The following is a 19,266-nucleotide window of genomic DNA, read 5'->3' as shown; positions in this document are numbered from 1 at the left end:
ATCTCAAATTTTACTGTATAGCTCTGGTGACAAACACAGTGGGATCCTGGCATGAACAGACACAGACCAGTGGCTAGAATACTCGACCCAGAACATCTATCATTTTACAAGTGTTGACAACATAGTTTTTACTTGGGTAGTGTTGATCTCTTGATAATCACTGATTATTCTTCATCCCCAGCTGATTAGAAACAGCCAATTTTTAATTAAAAATATATCAACAGCCCCAATAGACTGTTTTCAAGGACTCCAAACTTTTCTCTGAAACTTCACAAGCTAGGCCTCCATTATCTTTGTTTCTCTCAACATCATTTTCCTACAACTCAAGCACTCAATGTCTTTTCCAGACTAAAGCTCCACCCCCCCCCACCCCCCACCTTTCTCTCATAAGACATCCCAAGGCATAAAAACTACATAGTCAAGTTCATCACAGTAATGTTTCACTTTTAGTACCAGTTTCTGCTTTAGTTTGATTTTTCTTTTGCTGTGAGTAAACACTGATCAGAAACAACTTGGTACAGAATTTATTTTATTTTATGTCCATCACGGAGGGAAGTCAGGGCAAGACTCACAGCAGGATTCTGGGGACAGAAGCTGAAGAAGCATCACAATGGTTACTCACTCACTTGTACTGACCTGCTAAGCTACTTTTCTTAAATAGCCTTGGAGCACCTAGGATTGGCACTACCCACACTAGTCTGGGTCCTCCTATATCAATCAGCAATTAAGAAAATACCTCCCCAAGCCCATAGGCCAAACTGATGGAGTCAGTTCTTCAATTGGCTTTTCTTTGCAAGTGACTAGTTAATGTTGAGTTATCAGAAAGTAACCGGACAACCTCCTCAATACATGGTGCTGAAAAATCTGGATGTCTGCTTTTAAAAGGATGAAACTTGACTCATTCCTCTCATGCTTCATGAATATCAATGTAAAATGAATCAGAAGTCATTATATAAGACTTGAGAACCAGAAACTCAGAGGAAGCTATGGATAAAACGTGATAATACAAGCAGGCATTTTCTGAGCGTGTAAAAGCTCTAGAAGTAATGGCAAGTACTGATGAATGGAATTGGATCACATTTTAAAGCTTCTGCTCAATGAAAGAAATTATCAGCGGAGTGAAGAGATGCTGTTTGCTAACGGGAAATCTGACAGGATTAATATCTAGATGGAACAAAACAAAATATTCACTTAGTAAATAGGCAAATAAGTTGAACTAGTAGTTCCCAAAAGAAGAAACACAAATAGCCAATGAATATATGGAAAAGGTTCAACATCCTTTAGTTTTCAGGGAAATGAAAATTAAACTTGTTTGTCATTATCTCATTCCGCTCAGAATGGCCATCCTTAAGAAACTAGATAAGAAATGATGGTGAGGATATGGGAAAAGTGGAGCCTTTATTCACAACTACTGAGTATATGAATTGTTACAGTCTCTGTGAAAATCAGTATGTAGGTTCCTAGAATATTAAACTACCATATGACCCAGCTATTCCACAGTTTAGTATATACTTTAACCACTTGATGCCAGTTCAATATATCATAGATATGCTTACATTTTATTGTTATTTTAATATATTATTAATAAATGTACATTATTATATTTATTATTGATATACTATTTACTATAGCCCAGATATTGAACCAGCCTAGATACCCATCAACAGATAGATGGATAGAGGAATGTGGTGCATATGTACAATGAATTCAGTGTAAAGAAGAATGAAAATTTATCATTTATAAGAAAGTTGATAGAACTGTAGATCAGGTTCAGAAAAAATTTTGGTTTTGATTTTTTTGGGTTTTTGGTGGATATTTAGTGAGGAAAAAATACATGTAAGTAAGAAGGGGAGAAGAAGAAAAGGAATGAAAGGGAAGAGGGAAAGTTATGGGACAAACAAAAGGGGCCCTGTTTTCTCTCATAGAGAATCTAGATTTAAATATACACATATTTAAATATCTGCATATGATATGAAAGCAAAAAGGGGACAGGTAGTGGGAAGTGACATGTTATGCAGAAAAAAAGTCATGAAATTAATCATTTTGTATGCTAACCAAAAAAAAAAAAAAATTTTAGGAGTCCAGCGTCAGGGCTGGAGGGATAATGGCTCAGTGCTTAAGACAATTGTTTCTCATTCTGAGGACCAGGGTTCAGGACCCACGTGGTGGCTAACAACCAGCTAAAGTTCCTGTCAGCTCTGGCCTCTGCAGGCAGTAGACATAGGCACAGGCACATGGTGCACTTATGTACATGCAGGCAAAACACTTACACACATGAAGTAATTTAAAAAACAAAACAAGATGCGCCGTCAAGAAGGTGAGATGTATGCATCTTTACATTATAGAAATCTTCAGTAGCTACTATAGTCATGTTTGTAGGTTATACTTTTTTTTTTAAGTATCTCAATGGTAAATTTGATATAATTTAACTTTGTTTAAAGCATTAACTTACATAAGGTGAAAAAAGCCATGCTTGTATTTTATGTATATTTTAATGATTTATTTTGCCTTGTTGCTTTGCATTTTAAAATGGATTTAAAATATTAAACAGTTGACTTGCTAGTTGTATGAAATAAAACTTTAAAATGAAAATTGTTTTTCTTTATTGTGATTTGATGCTTTGCTATTTCTGCAGAAAAGCCACAAATTTAGCAATTTTACCACTAATACTTTGCACATCCGTCTGTCCTTTTTCAGTGCTGGAATTGGAAGGACTGGGGTTCTTATTACTATGGAAACTGCCATGTGTCTCATTGAATGCAATCAGCCAGTTTATCCACTAGACATTGTAAGAACAATGAGAGATCAAAGAGCCATGATGATCCAAACACCTGTGAGTACTGTGCTTCGTTTGTACCTCTGCCTCCTAAACACAGTGGATCTTGTTAATAATCTGCATTCTATTGCTTTTTTTTGTTTTACACAAATGTACATATATATGATAGTGTCCTGCTATGTAGCCCAGTCTGACCTAGAGCTCCAACTCTGCAACCTCCTGCCTTAGCTTCCTGACAAGCGTGTGCCTCAAGTATGCCCCTAAACTATACCTTATCGTTTTAATTCTGACTCAGAAACTGTTCCTCTATAGTATAATAGTCAATAGCTCTTGGTATTATAAATAAAAATAATTGTGTAAAACAGCCATGTTCATTTTGTATGTGTGCCATGTCTATCTACTTTTCATGCTGCAACAGGCGAGTGAAATTGCAACAGACACATGTGGCCTACAGTGTCTGCACCATTTACTATTTGTCCTTTCACAAGAACAGCTTTGTCAGTGTGCACATGGCTTAACATGTTAACTTGTGAGTGCTTTGCTAGATGTAGAGGCACTTGTCTTGGGTTGTTTAGTCAAGAGGAATGTTGCCTGTGAGAATAACCCTAAACTGGAGGTCTGCGTAGAGCTTTGTTCAGGACTACCATTGTTGTAGAAAGCCTTCCCTTTTCCTAAGAACTTAAATTACATAACAATGACAAAATTCCTAGAAATTAAACTACTTATTTATTATATTCTCCACTGACTTTTCATTTTGCTTCAAAAGAATCAAGAAATTTTAGAACTTGTGTTAAGACTGGTTCTGGTATTAATTAAAGCAGAGTAGAATGTTGGCATAGTTAGTGGCAACATGATTTCTTGATGCTTACTGGCCTAACTACTCTAAAAAGTACCCATCATTTTCTACGCTTCTAAATACACAAAATTTCACACTCAAAAGTTAACACTGTAATATAATAAAAACATTATAAATACCCAACATTTGCCCACTAGTTTTATTTGTACAGTTATTCATTTTCCCATTATTTAAAGCAAATCTTGGATGGCATAAATATTTTATCATGTAACTAAAAGAGAAGATTATTTTCTTTTAAAAAAATAACTAGCTGGGCGTGGTGGCACACGCTTTTAATCCCAGCACTCCTGAGGCAGAGGCAGGTGGATTTCTGAGTTCGAAGCCAGCCTGGTCTACAAACTGAGTTCCAGGACAGCCATGACTATACAGAGAAACCCTGTCTCAAAAAACCAAAAAAAGAAAACAAACAAAAAACAAACAAAGAAACAAAAAACAAAACTACTATCTCAGTTAAATGTAATTATAATTTCTTTTTGTTTTCTTAGATATTTTCTTTATTTACATTTCTAATGTAGTTTCCCCTCTGAAAATCCCCTACCCCCTTCCCCTCTCCCCATATTCACCAACCCACCTACTCCTGCTTCCTGGCCCTGGGATTCCCCTATACTGGCACATAAAACCTTCACAGGACCAAGGACCTCTCCTCCTATTGATGACTGACTAGGCCATCCTCTGCTACATATGCAGCTAGAGCCATGAGCCCCACCATGTGTTTTCTTTGATTGGTGGTTTAGTCCCAGTGAGCTCTGGGGGTACTGACTAGTTCATATTGTTGTTCCTCCTATTGGGCTGCAAACCCCTTCAGCTCCTTGGGTACTTTCTCTAGGTCCTCCATTGGGGACCCTGTGCTCCATCCAATGGATGGTTGTTAGCATCTGCTTCTGTATTTGTCAGGCACTGGCAGAGCCTCTCAGGAGACAGCTTTATCAGGCTCCTGACAGCAAGCTCTTGTTGGTATCTGAAATAGTATCTGAGTTTGGTGGTTGTTTATGGGATGGATCCCCAGGTGGGGTAGTCTCTGGATGGTCATTCCTTCAGTCTCTGCTCCGAACTTTGTCTCTGTAACTCCGTCCATGGGTATTTTGTTCCCTCTTTTAAGAAGGATTGAAGTATCCACACTTTGGTCTTCCTTCTTCTTGAGTTTCATGTGTTTTACAAATTGTATCTTGTGTATTCTGAGCTTTTGGGCTAATATCCATTTATCAGTGAGTGCATATTATGTGTGTTCTTTTGTGATTGAGTTATTAGGATGATATCCTCTAGATTGAGTTACCTCATTTAGGATGATATCCTCTAGATCCACCCATTTGTCCAAGAATTTCATAAATTCATTGTTTTTAATAGCTGAGTAGTACTCCATTGTGTAAATGTACCACAGTTTCTGTATCCATTCCTCAATTGAAGGACGTCTAGGTTCTTTCCAGCTTCTGGCTATTATAAATAAGGCTGCTGTGAACAAGTGGAGCATATGTCATTATTACATGATGGAACGTCATCTGGGTATATGCCCAGGAGTGGTATTGCTGGGTCTTCTGGTAGTACTATGTCCAATTTTCTGAGGAACGACCAGACTGATTTCCAGAGTGGTTGTACCAGCTTACAGTCCCACCAGTAGTGGAGGAGAGTTCCTCTTTCTGCACATCCTCGCCAGCATCTGCTGTCACCTTTTATGAAATGTGATGCAGCACAGTTTGGTGCCCTTATGTGTACGATTATAATGTCTTCTTGGTTAATTGTCCGGTGATGAGAATAAGGTGTACCTCAGCTCTTCTGATTAGCTTTGTCAGATATTAGGGCTACAGTGCTTCTTCACTTATGGTCTCGTTTGTTTGGAATACCTTTTTGTCCTTTTACTTTAGGAGGTACTTATCTTTAAAGGTAAAGTGAATTTCTTGTAGACAACAAAAGATGGATTTTTCTATCTTCTAACTGGAGAGTTGAGGCCACTAATATTTACAATTGTTATTGAAAGGTGTGTATTGATGGCAGTCACTTATTTTGCTATTTGTATTATACCTGCGCTTCATTAATTATAGCTTCCCAATAATTACTGTCCTGTACTAAGTGTTATTTTCAGTATTCTCTATAGGCTGGTTTATTGAACACAAATTCATTTTGCCTGTTTGTATCATGGAAAGTTTTTCTTTCTCCAACTATAGCAGGTTGTTTTGCTGGGTACATTAATCTGAATTCATACCCGTGGTCTTTTAGACCTTAGATTATGGGGGCTGGAGAGGTGGCTCAGTGGTTCAGAGCACTGGCTGCTCTTCCAGAGGTCCTGAGTTCAAATCCCAGCAACCACATGGTAGCTCACAACCATCCATAATGAGATCTGCTGCCCTCTTCTGGTGTGTCTGAAGACAGTTACACTGTACTTACATACAATAAATACTAATATAATAAATAATCATATAAGTAGAGTCATAGCACTTGTGTATTTCTGACTGCCTTAATCAGAAAGTTAATATTCTCACAGTTCTCCATTTGGTACCCATGTCAGAATCTGGCTTCTCTCCAAGGCTAAACCATATTCCATTGTTTTCTGTAGTAGATTTTGTGTAATAATTCTTCCATCAGTGAACATGTTGCTGTTTCTAGCTTTTGACTATTCTGAATAATACTACCATGATGAGGGATGTATAGAATATCTCTTTGAGACTGCAGTGTGAGATCTGTACCCCGTGGAAGTTGCTGAGCCATTAACAATTATAATGGTTGTTTTTATACTTTATTTGAAATTGATGTTCCAATAATGGCCTACACACTTGAATTAGTTTATATCTAAATTCTAAATTTTTATAATTAAAAAACCTGCTTTCTACACCTCTTGTTCCTTTGAGGGGGGTGGTTTTTTTTTTCAATTGATTTAATAAACAATACTTGTATTATGTCATTTGCTAGAGTCGCAGTTGGTTTGGTTTATATTCCCAAGATAGTGTTCTCTGAATTTTCCACAAACTGGCAGATGGATCTGTAGGCTAGAGCAGTTTGGATGGGAATTCATTCCTCAAGATGCACATGATGTTTGATTATCTTTCTTTGTGTGATGTTAGCACTTGGGTGATCAATACTGCCATCCATAATTCATTGAGTATAGAGTGATGGCATTATGTTTGTTCTTTGATTTTTACTATTTACTGGACTATCCCCAAGTCCATATTGAGCTCCCACTGTTATATAGATCAGGCCTCCCTGCCTAGGAACAAGCACCATCCACAATGAGCTAGGCCACTTCATTTATTAAGAAGAATGATTTTGGGCTGGTGAGATGGCTCAGCTGGTAAGAGCACCCGACTGCTCTTCTGAAGGTCCTGAGTTCAAATCCCAACAACCACATGGTGGCTCACAACCATCCTTAATGAGATCTGACTCCTTCTTCTGGAGTGTCTGAAGACAGCTACAGTGTACTTACATATAATAAATAAATAAATAAATAAATCTTAAAAAAAAAAAAAAAAGAATGATTTCCTCAAGATTTATTTATTTTTCTTTTCTGTGTATGAATATTTTACCTGCACATTATGATGTACATCATGTATATGCCTTTAGAGGTGAGAAGAAGGATCAGATTCTCTGGAACTAGAGTTAGAGGTGGCTGTGAGCCACCGCATGGGTGCTGGGACTCAAACCCAAGATCTCTGGAAAAGTAGCTCTTAACTACTGAGCCATTCTCCAGTCTAGAATAATTGTTTAGAAGATAAATATTTAATTCTTTCCCTTGATTTCCAGGTGCTGTTTTCTTTTTCATTGTGTTTTCCAGTGCTGGCAAGGATTTCAGGGCCTCATACATGCTACACAAGGGCTGTCACTGAGCTAGCTCCTGCACCTGCTCAAAGCTCACTGTGGGTTTACTGGCTTTCTCCAGTCCCAACAACAGGCTTTGCTTTGATACAATTTAAAAATTGTGAACCTAACTGGTTATAGTGGTGCACACCTTTAATCCTAGCACTCCAGAGGCAGAGACAGGAGGATCTCTCTGAGTTTGAGGACAGCTTGGTCTACATAGTGAGTTCTAGTAAAGCTTGAGCTACATAGTGAGACCCTGTTTTGTTTTGTTTTGTTTTGTTTTGTTTTGTTTTGTTTTGTTTTGTTTTGTTTTGTTTTGTTTTGTTTTTGGCGGGGGCGGGGGGGGTGAATCTAAACATACTTTATGTGTTTTCAATATTTTTCTTGATGTTGCCCAAAATTATCCTGTTTTGGCCAGCAGAAATTTCAGTTTCTAAGTCCTTTTCCTAGAACCATAATAATTTTGTTAACTTCCTTGCTAGCAGAATAGATTGCTAAGCCAGCTTTTTATTTTATGATCTAGATTTGGAAACTAATTTCTCCAGTAATTTTTGGTTCTGTTATTTTAGATGCTACTTTTTGAGTTCTGGGGATGCAGTATTGTTACTAGTGATATATTTCTCTAAACTGTCATGTGTCTGAACATAATTGTCCATGATATAATGTGGATTAGGACATAATTTTTTTATTTAACATCTTTATCTACATTTTTCTCCTTTCTTGTTTAACAAGAATACAATTTCTCTAGGACAGCTGTTAGACTAAGAATGTTAAAAGTACTCTTCTGTTTTATCTCACATGGCCTGCCATAGTTTCAAAATGGCAGTGCTGATTATGAAAGAGTTCCTGGTTTTACTTGAACTTTGGATGTAACTCCAAAACATAATCAATTACTGTCTTTAAATCCCTGCAAATAGCTGGTCAGTGTGCTTGTATCATCAGGTTGATACATGCACTGTTGTTGTTGTTTTAGGATTGTATCAGTTTTTAAATCTATAAAAGAAGAAGGGTGGGGACTGGAGAGATGGCTTAGTGGTTAAATAGCACTGGGCTTTTCTTCTAGAGGACCCAGGTTCAATTCCCAGCATCAACATGGCAGCTCACAGCTGTCTCTAATTCCACTTCCTGGTGAATCAACACCCTCACACAGACATGGCAACAGTGCACAGAAAAAAATAAAAGCAAATAAATCATTAGAGAAGAAGAGGCGAGGAGAAAGAAAGAGTCTGTTCTTCGGTGGATCCTGACCTCTGCGCCTCTCTGCTACCTCCCGCCATTCTCTCAGGAAAACGTTTTAAAGATTTGTCATTTTCTTCCTTGAAAAAGTTTAACAGTAAATTTTAAATATATATTTATATTTTCCTTTTATAAATGTTATACATTCTTTTTATCGCTCACCTTTTAATATTGTTTTATGTGACACAGAGAAACCAAGACAGAGATTGAATGTGCTAGTGTATGTGAGGAAGATATATGTAGTCTTTGTCACTCATACTTGATTCTTTACAGAGAAAGGGTCTTTCACTGTACCCTGAGCTGAGCTGGCAGCCAGTAAATCGTAATGATCCGTCTCTGCCCAGATGCACTGAGTTTATAACACATCTAAAAATGCCCAGTGTTTTTTTACATGGGTGACTGTGCTATTAATCGAAGTCTTCATGCTTCTTCAAAAAGTATGCTCACCTGCTGAGTTCTCTCCCCTGCCCTTCCTTGCCTTTTTGTTGTTGTTGTTGTTGTTTCTTTGTCTTCTTTTATTTATTTATTTGTTTGTTTGTTTATTATATGTAAGTACACTGTAGCTGTCTTCAGACACTCCAGAAGAGGGCGTCAGATCTTGTTACGGATGGTTATGAGCCACCATGTGGTTGCTGGGATTTGAACTCTGGACCTTTGGAAAAGCTGTCGGGTGCTCTTACCCACTGAGCCCTTCCTTGCCTTTCTGTTGTTGTTGTTGTTGTTTTTCTTTGTCTTCTTGAAACAGGCTGTTCTGGTATTCATTATGTAGATTATGCTGGTCTTGAACTTATGGAACTCTTGCTTCAGTCTTCCAAGTGTTAGTAAACCTCTCTATCTGAAATCCCTTGCTTGTTTTCACTTATCAGAATAGTCTGTCACTTATCATTGTTCTTTAATCCCAGCACTCAAGACTCAGGGTCAGGAGGATCTTTGTGAGTTTAAGGACAACCTTACCTGCATAGCAAATTGATGGCAACTTAAATGGTTTCCACTTTTTTATTTTAAAGAAGTGAATATATATTTTCAGGTTTTTTTTCTAACTTATCTTTTGAATTGAATTTTCTGGAAGTAAGAATGTTTGTTCCAAAGGTAAAATAATATTATTTTGTTAGATACTTTCAAATTTCTCTTTATAGTTTCAGTATTTTAACATTCCTATTAGCAGTCTCTTGGGTTTTGCAATGAAGTATTATGTGAGAGTTTTTGGTTTTTCTTAACTTTTTACCCATTGGTAAAACTTCTAACTCTGTTCTGTTTCACCTTTTAAGTTTTTTAATAAGCAAGATAAGTGAGATGTTAATTTTTGGTTTTCTGGACTTTGTTATAGTGATCCTGTTTTTTTTTTTTCTCCTTGTGTTTTTCAGAGTCAGTACAGATTTGTATGTGAAGCTATTCTGAAAGTTTATGAAGAAGGATTTGTTAAACCATTAACAACATCATCAAATAAATAAAACAAAAAGGTTGGAATAAGTACTGCGAAACTGATTTTGTTACGTTCATTGTGCCGTAATACTGCTTGCAGGAAACGGCCTCTCACACAAAAAGTGAAGAACTCAAAAGACGTCGAGAACTTCAGCACTACTGCACTTTATGTTTTAAAAAGTCACTCAAAACCTATTACTCACATGGTTGACCATTTTGTGCTTTGCTCTGAACAAAGAGTGGAAACTGAATATGTTCAGGGTAATTTATGGAATGTTGAGGTGTTGCCATGCAGCCCCCTCGGGTAGAATTGCCACAGATAAGGCTCAGTATTCTCATCTCTTACACACCTGTACCTTGAAAGCAAAAAGGAATAAACATCAGGAGTCTGCTCTGGTCTTTCCCAGTGGTTCATGTACTCTCTCTTCTGATTATCAGATTTTATTTTTCAAATGTTAGCAATACCATTCTCAACATTAGCCAGTACACTGCCTGTGGATGCAGCACATCTTCCCTGCCATCCCTGTAGGGACCTGCTGTTGTGAAGAACATTGGAACGTGCTGTTCCCAGGAAATGCTGCACAGTGTCCATTTACCAGCATCTCAGAAAACTAACTATGAATCTATGGATTTTCTTGGATTTAATGATGTAACTTATATTTATCATAAGGTTGGCTTATTCCAAATCATGTGATTTCACATTCTTGATGTAAAGGAATGCATGCATCGTGTCTTAACCCCTTAAGTGCCTTGAGATATCTTTGTCTAATGAAAAGGCACTCATTTGACCCCATAGGAGGTATGTATGTATACTGTACATTCTTATAGTTTTATGACTTTTTAATAAGTTCACAGTGTTTTTAAAAACCAGCTTCTTATGTTGAAAGTTATACAAAGAAGGGTAAAGACATTCTGTTTCTTACTCAGTGCTTGCTTGGACTTTGCCATAAAAGCCAGGATCTCTGTATTCTGTTGAGAGTGCATCTGCTGCTATGGAATTGTTCACAATCTGTACATTCCTTTACTGAGGGACAGGGGTTAAAGTTTAGCAGCGTAACTTGAAAGACGGTTTATTCAAATTTCATATTTACTTTATCCTAAGTTAAAAAGTGTTGTTTAATATGTGTATTAGAGATAAATATATTGGTACTCTAAGTTATAGTGACAAAGTTAATTAGTTGGAATATTAACATCTATAACTAAAGTGTTGCCCTGAAGCATCATTCTAGGTCATATCAGTCTATCTTCACACTGCTCTTCTCATTGGGATTCTTTATACAAGGAATTAGACACTATTGACTTTCTCTAAATGTGACCCTTCATAATAGTAAAATGCCAGTTTTCTTGTCATCATGGTTTATATATACCTATTAAATGATAAGCATGTCAGTGAGTCCGTCTTGATGGAAGATCCATCTCCCACTGCAGATGTGTATGTTTTCCTTGTTTTAAGTCTATAGAGACAAATTTTTAAAATTGCCCATTTAATGTGAGAACTTGCTCACCTTTTCACGTGTTATTTTATATAGATATGGTTAAAATAGACACATTTTCAAGTGGTTTCAGATTACTTCTGCAGTCTTAATAAAACATAGGTTCCAATCTTAGATGTTTTGGAATACTATTTAGTTGGGAGAATGATATACATTTAAAAACCTTTAGTAAAATATGAATTATTGTTTCATGTATTCAGAATCTATAATAGTAAAATTCAGCATTTAAATATTAATTGCCAGGGTACCAAATAAATTGTCACTTATAAATATTTTTGTCTTATTTTTAAAGAAAGAAATAAACATATCTTTACATCAAACAGAAGTACCCCATTCTGATTTCACATGCAAGACAATTTAAGTCAATGAACTATAATTTTGCTCAGACATTCCATTCTCTACCCAGAGGCAAATGTAATTTAGGATGGTAGGATATCATTACAAGTTAAAAAGGGAAATCGATTTGGAGATCTATACATTATAAAGCTATTTTATTTCATTGGTCGATTTTAGCTTAAATTTTAAATCTTGCCATGTGGGTAGAAGGTGACAACCATAGACCGAAAGAGAAAAGCTATGTAGAAGGGCAATGTCATGATTCATTTGCTCTTTAATATAAAGCTTTGGGTACATCTCTGTAGATAACACTGCTGTTGGCAGTTAGCATTGTTGCCTTTTAAGTCAGCAGTGCTTGTTTTTAAGTGACAAGGGGAGAAATAAATTTAAATTTCTCATAGCAATTCTTGCCTGAGAACTATACTCCATTAGTATTTTACATGTGAAAACATCCCTTTTAGATTATTTATTAGGATCCTAAGCTAATCGTAGCCTTCACAAATTGTTAATATGGATATGCTAATTAAACTTTCCTAGTTACCTAACATATAACAGTCCTTTACATCTAAGCATCTAATCAGTTTATTAATCTAAATAGATTTCTAGAAATAAAGCTAGTTTTCATACGCCAGGTAGTGCTACACTCCATACATATTGATGTAATATTGTGTGACAATTCCCAAATTTCTTGAATCAAACTGCTTTTCCATTTCACTCACCACCTGTACGTCCACACCCCGACAAACTCAAGAAAGAATGCATTTCTCCGGACAAGTGAAAAGTCAGTATTGGTGAGTCTGGAGTTTTTTACATACTAAAAGTAAATGTGAAAAACTTCCCTCTCTAAATTCACATGGCTTTTCTGTTTCCTTTATTGGGCATTTGGTTATGTCAGCACTGCCAAGTTGCCCTGTAGCAATCTTTTGAAGTAGATTTTGCATTCACAAAAAGAATAGGTTGTATTTGCTAAACTAATCCATTCATTCAAAAGTGAGGCAGATTAATCAACCCAAGAAAAGCTTGTGTGTAGCTTGCTGGGTCAAGTAATTGGGAAAGGGTAATGATTGATCATTTTGACTTAAGAATAAAGGTAACAAACAGTGTTTGAAAGTTGACTTCACATGCACTTATGCTGAGCCATCAGGGCAGTTGCTTGAAAGTTTTGGGTACTACTGTACGTGCCTTCATAGAGAAAGATCAGTGCATTGATTTGCATGTGTACTTCATAAAGACATGTCCACAGACTGAATGGACTTTTAACCATGGGGTTGTTTATATCTCTTGGCACGTCTGACCATGTCTAATGAGTTACTTGAGCAAAAAATCTTTTGTCAAAAAAAAAAAAATCTCTTGTCTCACTAGAAGTAGTACTTGAGAGCTAAAAATTTGAAAGATTTTGTTCAGTCTCTATGTCCTTATTATTATAGGAAGGACCACAGGCCCAGCAATTAATTTAGCAGAATCTGGTCATCTTCAGGTTTTCTAATTCTCACTTTAGTGTTGCTGTATTAGACTGTAACTTCAGTAAATTGTGACTATGATCAGTGCTTGTAAAGTTTACCTATTTCTACTTGGGAGGCATGCTCAGTTGTCACTTGGAACCAGTGCCACCTTAGAAGTTTGAAAGGAGACTTCAGAAGTGATGCCAATTAGCATAAGCTGTTGTGAAGTTTTTAGGCTGATACACATGCACTATAAAACTGAACTGCAAGTAGGAAAGCAATTGTAAAGCACTTAAAACATTGAACTGATATTTAGAACTTATACCTATCTACAAAATAATATATTCATGTGAACATGTGATAAGATAGAAATATAGCTTGTTTAGCAGAAAGAGAGAAGGAAACATGAACTTATAGCAATATGCTATTTAATGTCTGTGTTTTGAATATTTAAAATATCTGATGGTAAAGTTGCCAAAGTAGTTTTGAATTCATGTAAGTTGTTTATACTACAACAATGTGGGGTATGTTTACAGGCTCTTTAGAGTACTTACTTTGTAGTTCTGATGAAGTTTGTCATTTGTATATAAGTCGTTTATAGTAACTATATGATGATAAATATTTGCTGGAGTAAATATCTCAGTAATATAGCAAAACGTATGTAATCCCACAGTCTGCTTTCATACAAGGTGCTGTGTCCAGAAAGCAAGTACTTTGTGTTACCATTGCTCTCATCCCACACTTGCACCAAACGTCCAACTGCCATTCCTAGAACCATGTGTGGTGCTTCCTCCAAGTAAAACAGCTGTGTTCTCATAACTAAGTGGATTGAATTTATCAACTATCAGAAATACTAACCTATTAACAGATATTTGTGTCTCAGTGTGATCACAAAGTGTAGCAACTTTCATGAAATTCTTAGAGAATTACTTACATGCAAAGAAATTTAGGTAATTCTAAAACTTTTAGAGGGCTAATTGCTAATAGATAATTTCATCAATTTTAAGAGTAAAAGAAATCAATCCCAGAATTACATGTTTTGGGTTCGGCTTTTTACCACATTTCTTATTTTGCATGGATTTCATTTACTCTTAGTAGGAGTTATTTTATTTCTCTATGTTGACAGAAACAACAACCCATATATTCCAGCCCACAATTACTTGATTTTCATGCCTTATTGAATTCTTTTGAGTAGATACCATAAGGTTATTTTCTGTTTCCATATACCAATGTGCTGCTGCTTATTTACATTTTTCTACTATGGTATACTGTTGTTTTCTAAAGTCATTGTTTATTTTTTTAGTCCTCCGAAGGTAAATGGGCAGCCATTAGTCATAGCTGCTTGATGGCAGCCCATCTATATTGGCTAGGTATGGCTAAGTGCATAAGCAAGTACACCATTTGCAGAAAAGTATTAGCAATATTGCAAGTTAAAACTATACTGTTAAGGAAGAGTTCAAACGTTTAACTTCCTGGAGCCTTGTAAAATTTACAGTGTAAAGATGAAAAAGAAAGCCTTGTTAAGGTCATAAAAGTTTCAATTAAACACTGTAGAGTTTTCCTATTATGTAAATGATATATAGAAAATATTTTTCTATGAACAGAAGGTTAAAACTGTTAAATTTAATTTCATTCCTTAAAAGGGATAAAACAATAATTGTATGTCTTTCATGCTGTAAAGAAAATGAATGTATCTTTCAAATGTTAGAGTTGTTACTTGATTCTAAGTATATGTGTTTTAGAAAAGAAATCTGCAAAGGGTTGAAAAGAAGAGTATTACAAGTCATTATGTAAAATGCAATGTTGGAAGAAATGGAATTTCATTATAAATGAGCAGTCACTATCAAAGCATATTTCAGATATAGTGTACATTCATTTTCACATTGCTTTGTTTTATTTCTAGAAATGTTTCTTAAAAATTGTATATACTGTTTTGACTGTAACGTAATTGATTTCTTGTTAGTAATTGATTTCTTGTGTTAGGCTCAGTGCTCTGCTGTGTGTGTTCACCATGGAGGAAAGTTCCCAGGCTTTGTCAGTGTTGCAGCCACCAGTAGGGTATCATTGTGAGAATGTGAAACCCATGCCTAAGAGCCACTGCCGTAATGATGTGCAGAGGCCTCTGACTGTGCTAATGTGTTTCCCTTTTTATCTACAATGACATGAATAGTAAGACTACTGGACCCAACGCTCCTGACTTGTAACAGTGGTGGCTTGTATGCTTTCAGCTTTATTCAGCTGAGTGAAGACTCTTTAAACCAGTGCCCATAGGTGTGAGTGATTTGTTCAATAGCTTCCTTAAATCTAGTATTTACCAGTTATTAAACTTGATGAAAATTGGGAATTCATTGTTTTGACACTTTTCTAGCCATCCATACTTATTTTAACTTATCATAATGTACCCCAAACAACCAAAAAGTGATCCATGGTTAGTGTCATATTTCCTCTACCCCAGCAGTTACAAAGTTTAGCACTGCTAAATAACTGATGACTTAGAAGTTGTAGTGTTAAATACCGTCACTGCCAAGGATCATCAAGGAGATAGCTTTCTTTAACCTTTGGCCCAGATAGTTGCTGCTTCCTGGTTTCTCTAGATGTGTTATATATCTGGTATATGCCTTCATATCCCCTCTAGTCACAACTGGGCCTAGTTTACCCTTTAAAAGTTTTTTTGTTTTCCACTCATATACTATTCCAGTTATCTTCCTTCCAGTGGAAGGAAGATTCAGCCCAAGATTCTCTGGATTCATCTTTTCCAGTATTTGAATGAGTTAGCAAGATTCCTCATTCCTGAATCTTGTAGAGTGGGTCCTTTTTCAGTGCTAAAATTCTTTTCAAATAGCACTTTATTTCATGCTTACTACTGATTTAATTTATACATTAAAAATATCTATCCTAGAGTTTTGTAAATACAGAAAAGCAATTGATTAGTAGTAGGTAGAGTTTATTAGATTGGCCCCAAGTTTAAATGCTTTATAATGATCTCTTGATAGCTTCTTTGATATTTAAAAGGTAACCTATGTGATTTTAGCTCTGCCGTTTTCCTGTAATTTGTATAATACAGTAGAGGCTGCCCAGCTGACTATATTGCTGGACTTATTTCTCTCAGCTAGCTTCAGCCAAGCTTGGTTACTAAAACTGTTTTTCTGCTCTGCGTTTTGGACATCACATGAATATTTGGAAATCTGTTGGTTTTCAGTGTAGTACCTATAAAGATTTAGTAGATACTGCACCACAAGTTCATTGTTTATATGAAAGATAAAGGGCAGAATTTATAATATTGTAACAGTTTATATTAAGCTGTTTTCATAATCTGCCAGTACAGTACATCTGCTGTAAAAGTATAAAAGTTGTCTACCCAGTGGTCTCCAGCATCAGAACCAATTCTAAACTATGCTGTGGACTTTTCAAATAAGAAAGGCTAGTTATTGTCTTCTACAGGGTAGGTTAACCTTAGGACTGATAGCTTATACTTATCAGTACTGTTTTAAACAGGAGTTTAAAAATTATTTTTATGTAGAGGGTATTTTAATTTGGGAACTTTCTTTTCTTGTAATAGGTGCTATATGTAAATATGGAGTGAGAATTTGCTTGGTTAAAGATCTAGTTTATTTCCTTATTAAAATACTTTTCATTTCTGTTTCTATTTCATGGTTTGTACTAAACTAATAGCAAAATAGAATTAGTCCTTTAAAGTTGTAGACTACCTTTTCTCCCAGTTGTACAAACATATTTCCATATGGTTTGATCTCAGATTAAGAGGCAACGAAGGTAAGAATGAAAACATAAAGTACATAAGCTTGAATTTGGTCAACACTGGACTATTAGAAATGATCACTGTGCACTTGTCACTGCAGTTTACTGTGTGTCTGAAAGGCATTGTGTGTGTGTCTTAATTTCAGTGAAAATTAGAATTCCTGCCATTCATGTTTAAACAATCCACACATACCAACAGTGAACAGGATAAAAATGCTGGTTTGCATTGAAACTGTTTTAGTCCTAACCTCAATTTATATTATGCAAAACGCATTTACAGATATTTTGTTGGTTATATTTCATTTTGATTTAGTACTTGTTCAGGTACAAATGTGAAACAAACAAAAAAAAAACACTTAGCTGTTAATGTTCAATTGAAAAATAAAGATGCGCTTTAGTAATCTAATGACTTTGTTTCAAGGTTATTTTATGGAGACTTATTGTTAGACCAGTGACTGATTTATTCATTAATGGGTGATCAGTTAGAAGGGATAGCTGAATGCTCAACCTGATGTTTATTTCTAAAGTCAGTAGTACACATGGTGTCTCTTCTCTGAAGGGGGAAAATAGAAATTCTAAAAAGAATTTAGAAAATTAAAGAATATTTGTGCGTGTGATATGTGTGTGGTATATGCCCAATGTATATGTGCTGGTACAGCCAACTATGCTCATACTTGTAGAGGCCAGGAGAGGGCATCTGGTGTTTGCTCTATCAATCTCCACCTGATTTTCTTGAAACAAGGTCTCACTGAACCTAGAACCTACTGTTCATTTTCCAGCTAGCCTGGCTGGCCCGCAAGCCTACGGTGTTTTGCCTCTAACACCACAGCACAGGGTTGCAGCACACCTGTGCTCAGCGTTTAACATGAGTTCTGAGAATCCCAACTCAGGTCCTCATACTCGAGCAGCAAGTGTTCTAGCCTCTGAGCCATCTCCCTGTCCCCCCAGAGAATAAAACATATTTGCAGTCTCTTTCATTGTAGCCACCACCTCCAGTAATCCCAGAGCAAGACTGGGATTGTCGTTCTAAAGATGTCTCTTGAAGTCAGCCTGAACCTCACCTTCCCAAGTGCACTCAGGCCTGCCATGTTGCATATTAGAAGAAGGGAAGAAGTAAAGGCTACTAGCTCTCATTTTGTTTTGTTTTGTTTTGTTTTATTTGAGGGAGGTGTTTCATTTTAGGTAGCTTTGATTTGCCTCAAACTCAAGAGATCTGCTTGCTTCTGCCTCTCAAGTTCTGGGATCAAAGGGCTGTATCACCACACCCAACAGCCAATAACTGTTTTAGGTGCATACATGATAACGGATCCATTACAGCAAACGGAGGTACAATGACATAGTGACCTGAGCACGTGGTCCTAGCTACTTTTAAAGTTTCAGTAGGAGAATCATTTTAGGCCAGGAGTTCAGGGCCAGCCTAAGCAACACAGATATACTGTGTCAAAAGGAGAGAGGGGCTAGTAAAAGAGCACTGGCTGCTCTTCCACAGGTCCCGAGTTCAGTTCACAGCACACACAAGGTGGTTCACAACCATATGTAATGGGATCTGATGCCCTCTGGTGTGCATAAGATAGCACTCACATACTTAAACTGTGTAAATCTTTTATAGGAAGCCCTATCACACCAATGATGACCTCTGTTCAATTTCTTATGTTTTCTTCCTAGGAAAATGTATATTTATACATAAACATGCTTGTAGGATTGTATGATGTAGCCTGTAACTTGATTTTTCATTGTAAGATATTTCCATATAAGCATATTCACATCTATCATACTGTGTAAAAAGTTCTTTGGGGGTTGAGGGGCATGAATGACCATGTATGTATATGCAGAGCAGTCCTGTAGAGGTCAGTTCTCTCCACCCTGTGAGTCCTGGGGATGAAGCTGGGGTTATCATGCTTGGTTCTAAGTGTCTTTACCTGCAGAGCCATCTCACCAGCCCGACTCATTCTTCTTAATTATGCCATCAAGTGGATGTTGCATAATTTCATTTTATAACAATTACTGTATTGTATGTGTGTGCATCTACTAGGTGAGCTAGATCCCCTGGCCTACCCTGCCTTTTTGAACTACTCTAGCTTTAAAAATCTGTACTAGGCAGCAGAAATAATGCTGGTTTCCTGGTATGGTAACTTGAGTTGTTTTGTTTTGTTTTTTTTTTTT

The 19,266-nt window shown here is 36.4% G+C and overlaps 1 protein-coding gene across 2 annotated transcripts in view; it reads left to right on the top strand.

Annotated features, from left to right (window-relative positions):
* The window catches only part of Ptpn4 (protein tyrosine phosphatase non-receptor type 4), a 168,477-nt gene extending 150,976 nt beyond the window's left edge, over window positions 1-17,501 (top strand). Inside the window, exons 25-26 of one of the 2 annotated variants that reach the window (XM_029539304.1) lie at window positions 2,698-2,833; window positions 10,019-17,501. In XM_029539304.1, the coding sequence (XP_029395164.1) occupies window positions 2,698-2,833; window positions 10,019-10,105 (223 nt within the window). In that variant the 3' untranslated portion in view covers window positions 10,106-17,501. The remainder of the gene's footprint in view (window positions 1-2,697; window positions 2,834-10,018) is intronic. The other variant, XM_021197760.2, reaches the window with a different exon arrangement.
* Window positions 17,502-19,266: the final 1,765 nt, after the last annotated feature.

Source organism: Mus pahari, chromosome 5 (assembly GCF_900095145.1).
Source record: "Mus pahari chromosome 5, PAHARI_EIJ_v1.1, whole genome shotgun sequence".
Taxonomy (NCBI): Eukaryota; Metazoa; Chordata; class Mammalia; order Rodentia; family Muridae; genus Mus; species Mus pahari.
The sequence above is the reverse complement of the archived record's forward strand: the minus strand, read 5'-3'. Positions and strand labels throughout refer to the sequence as shown.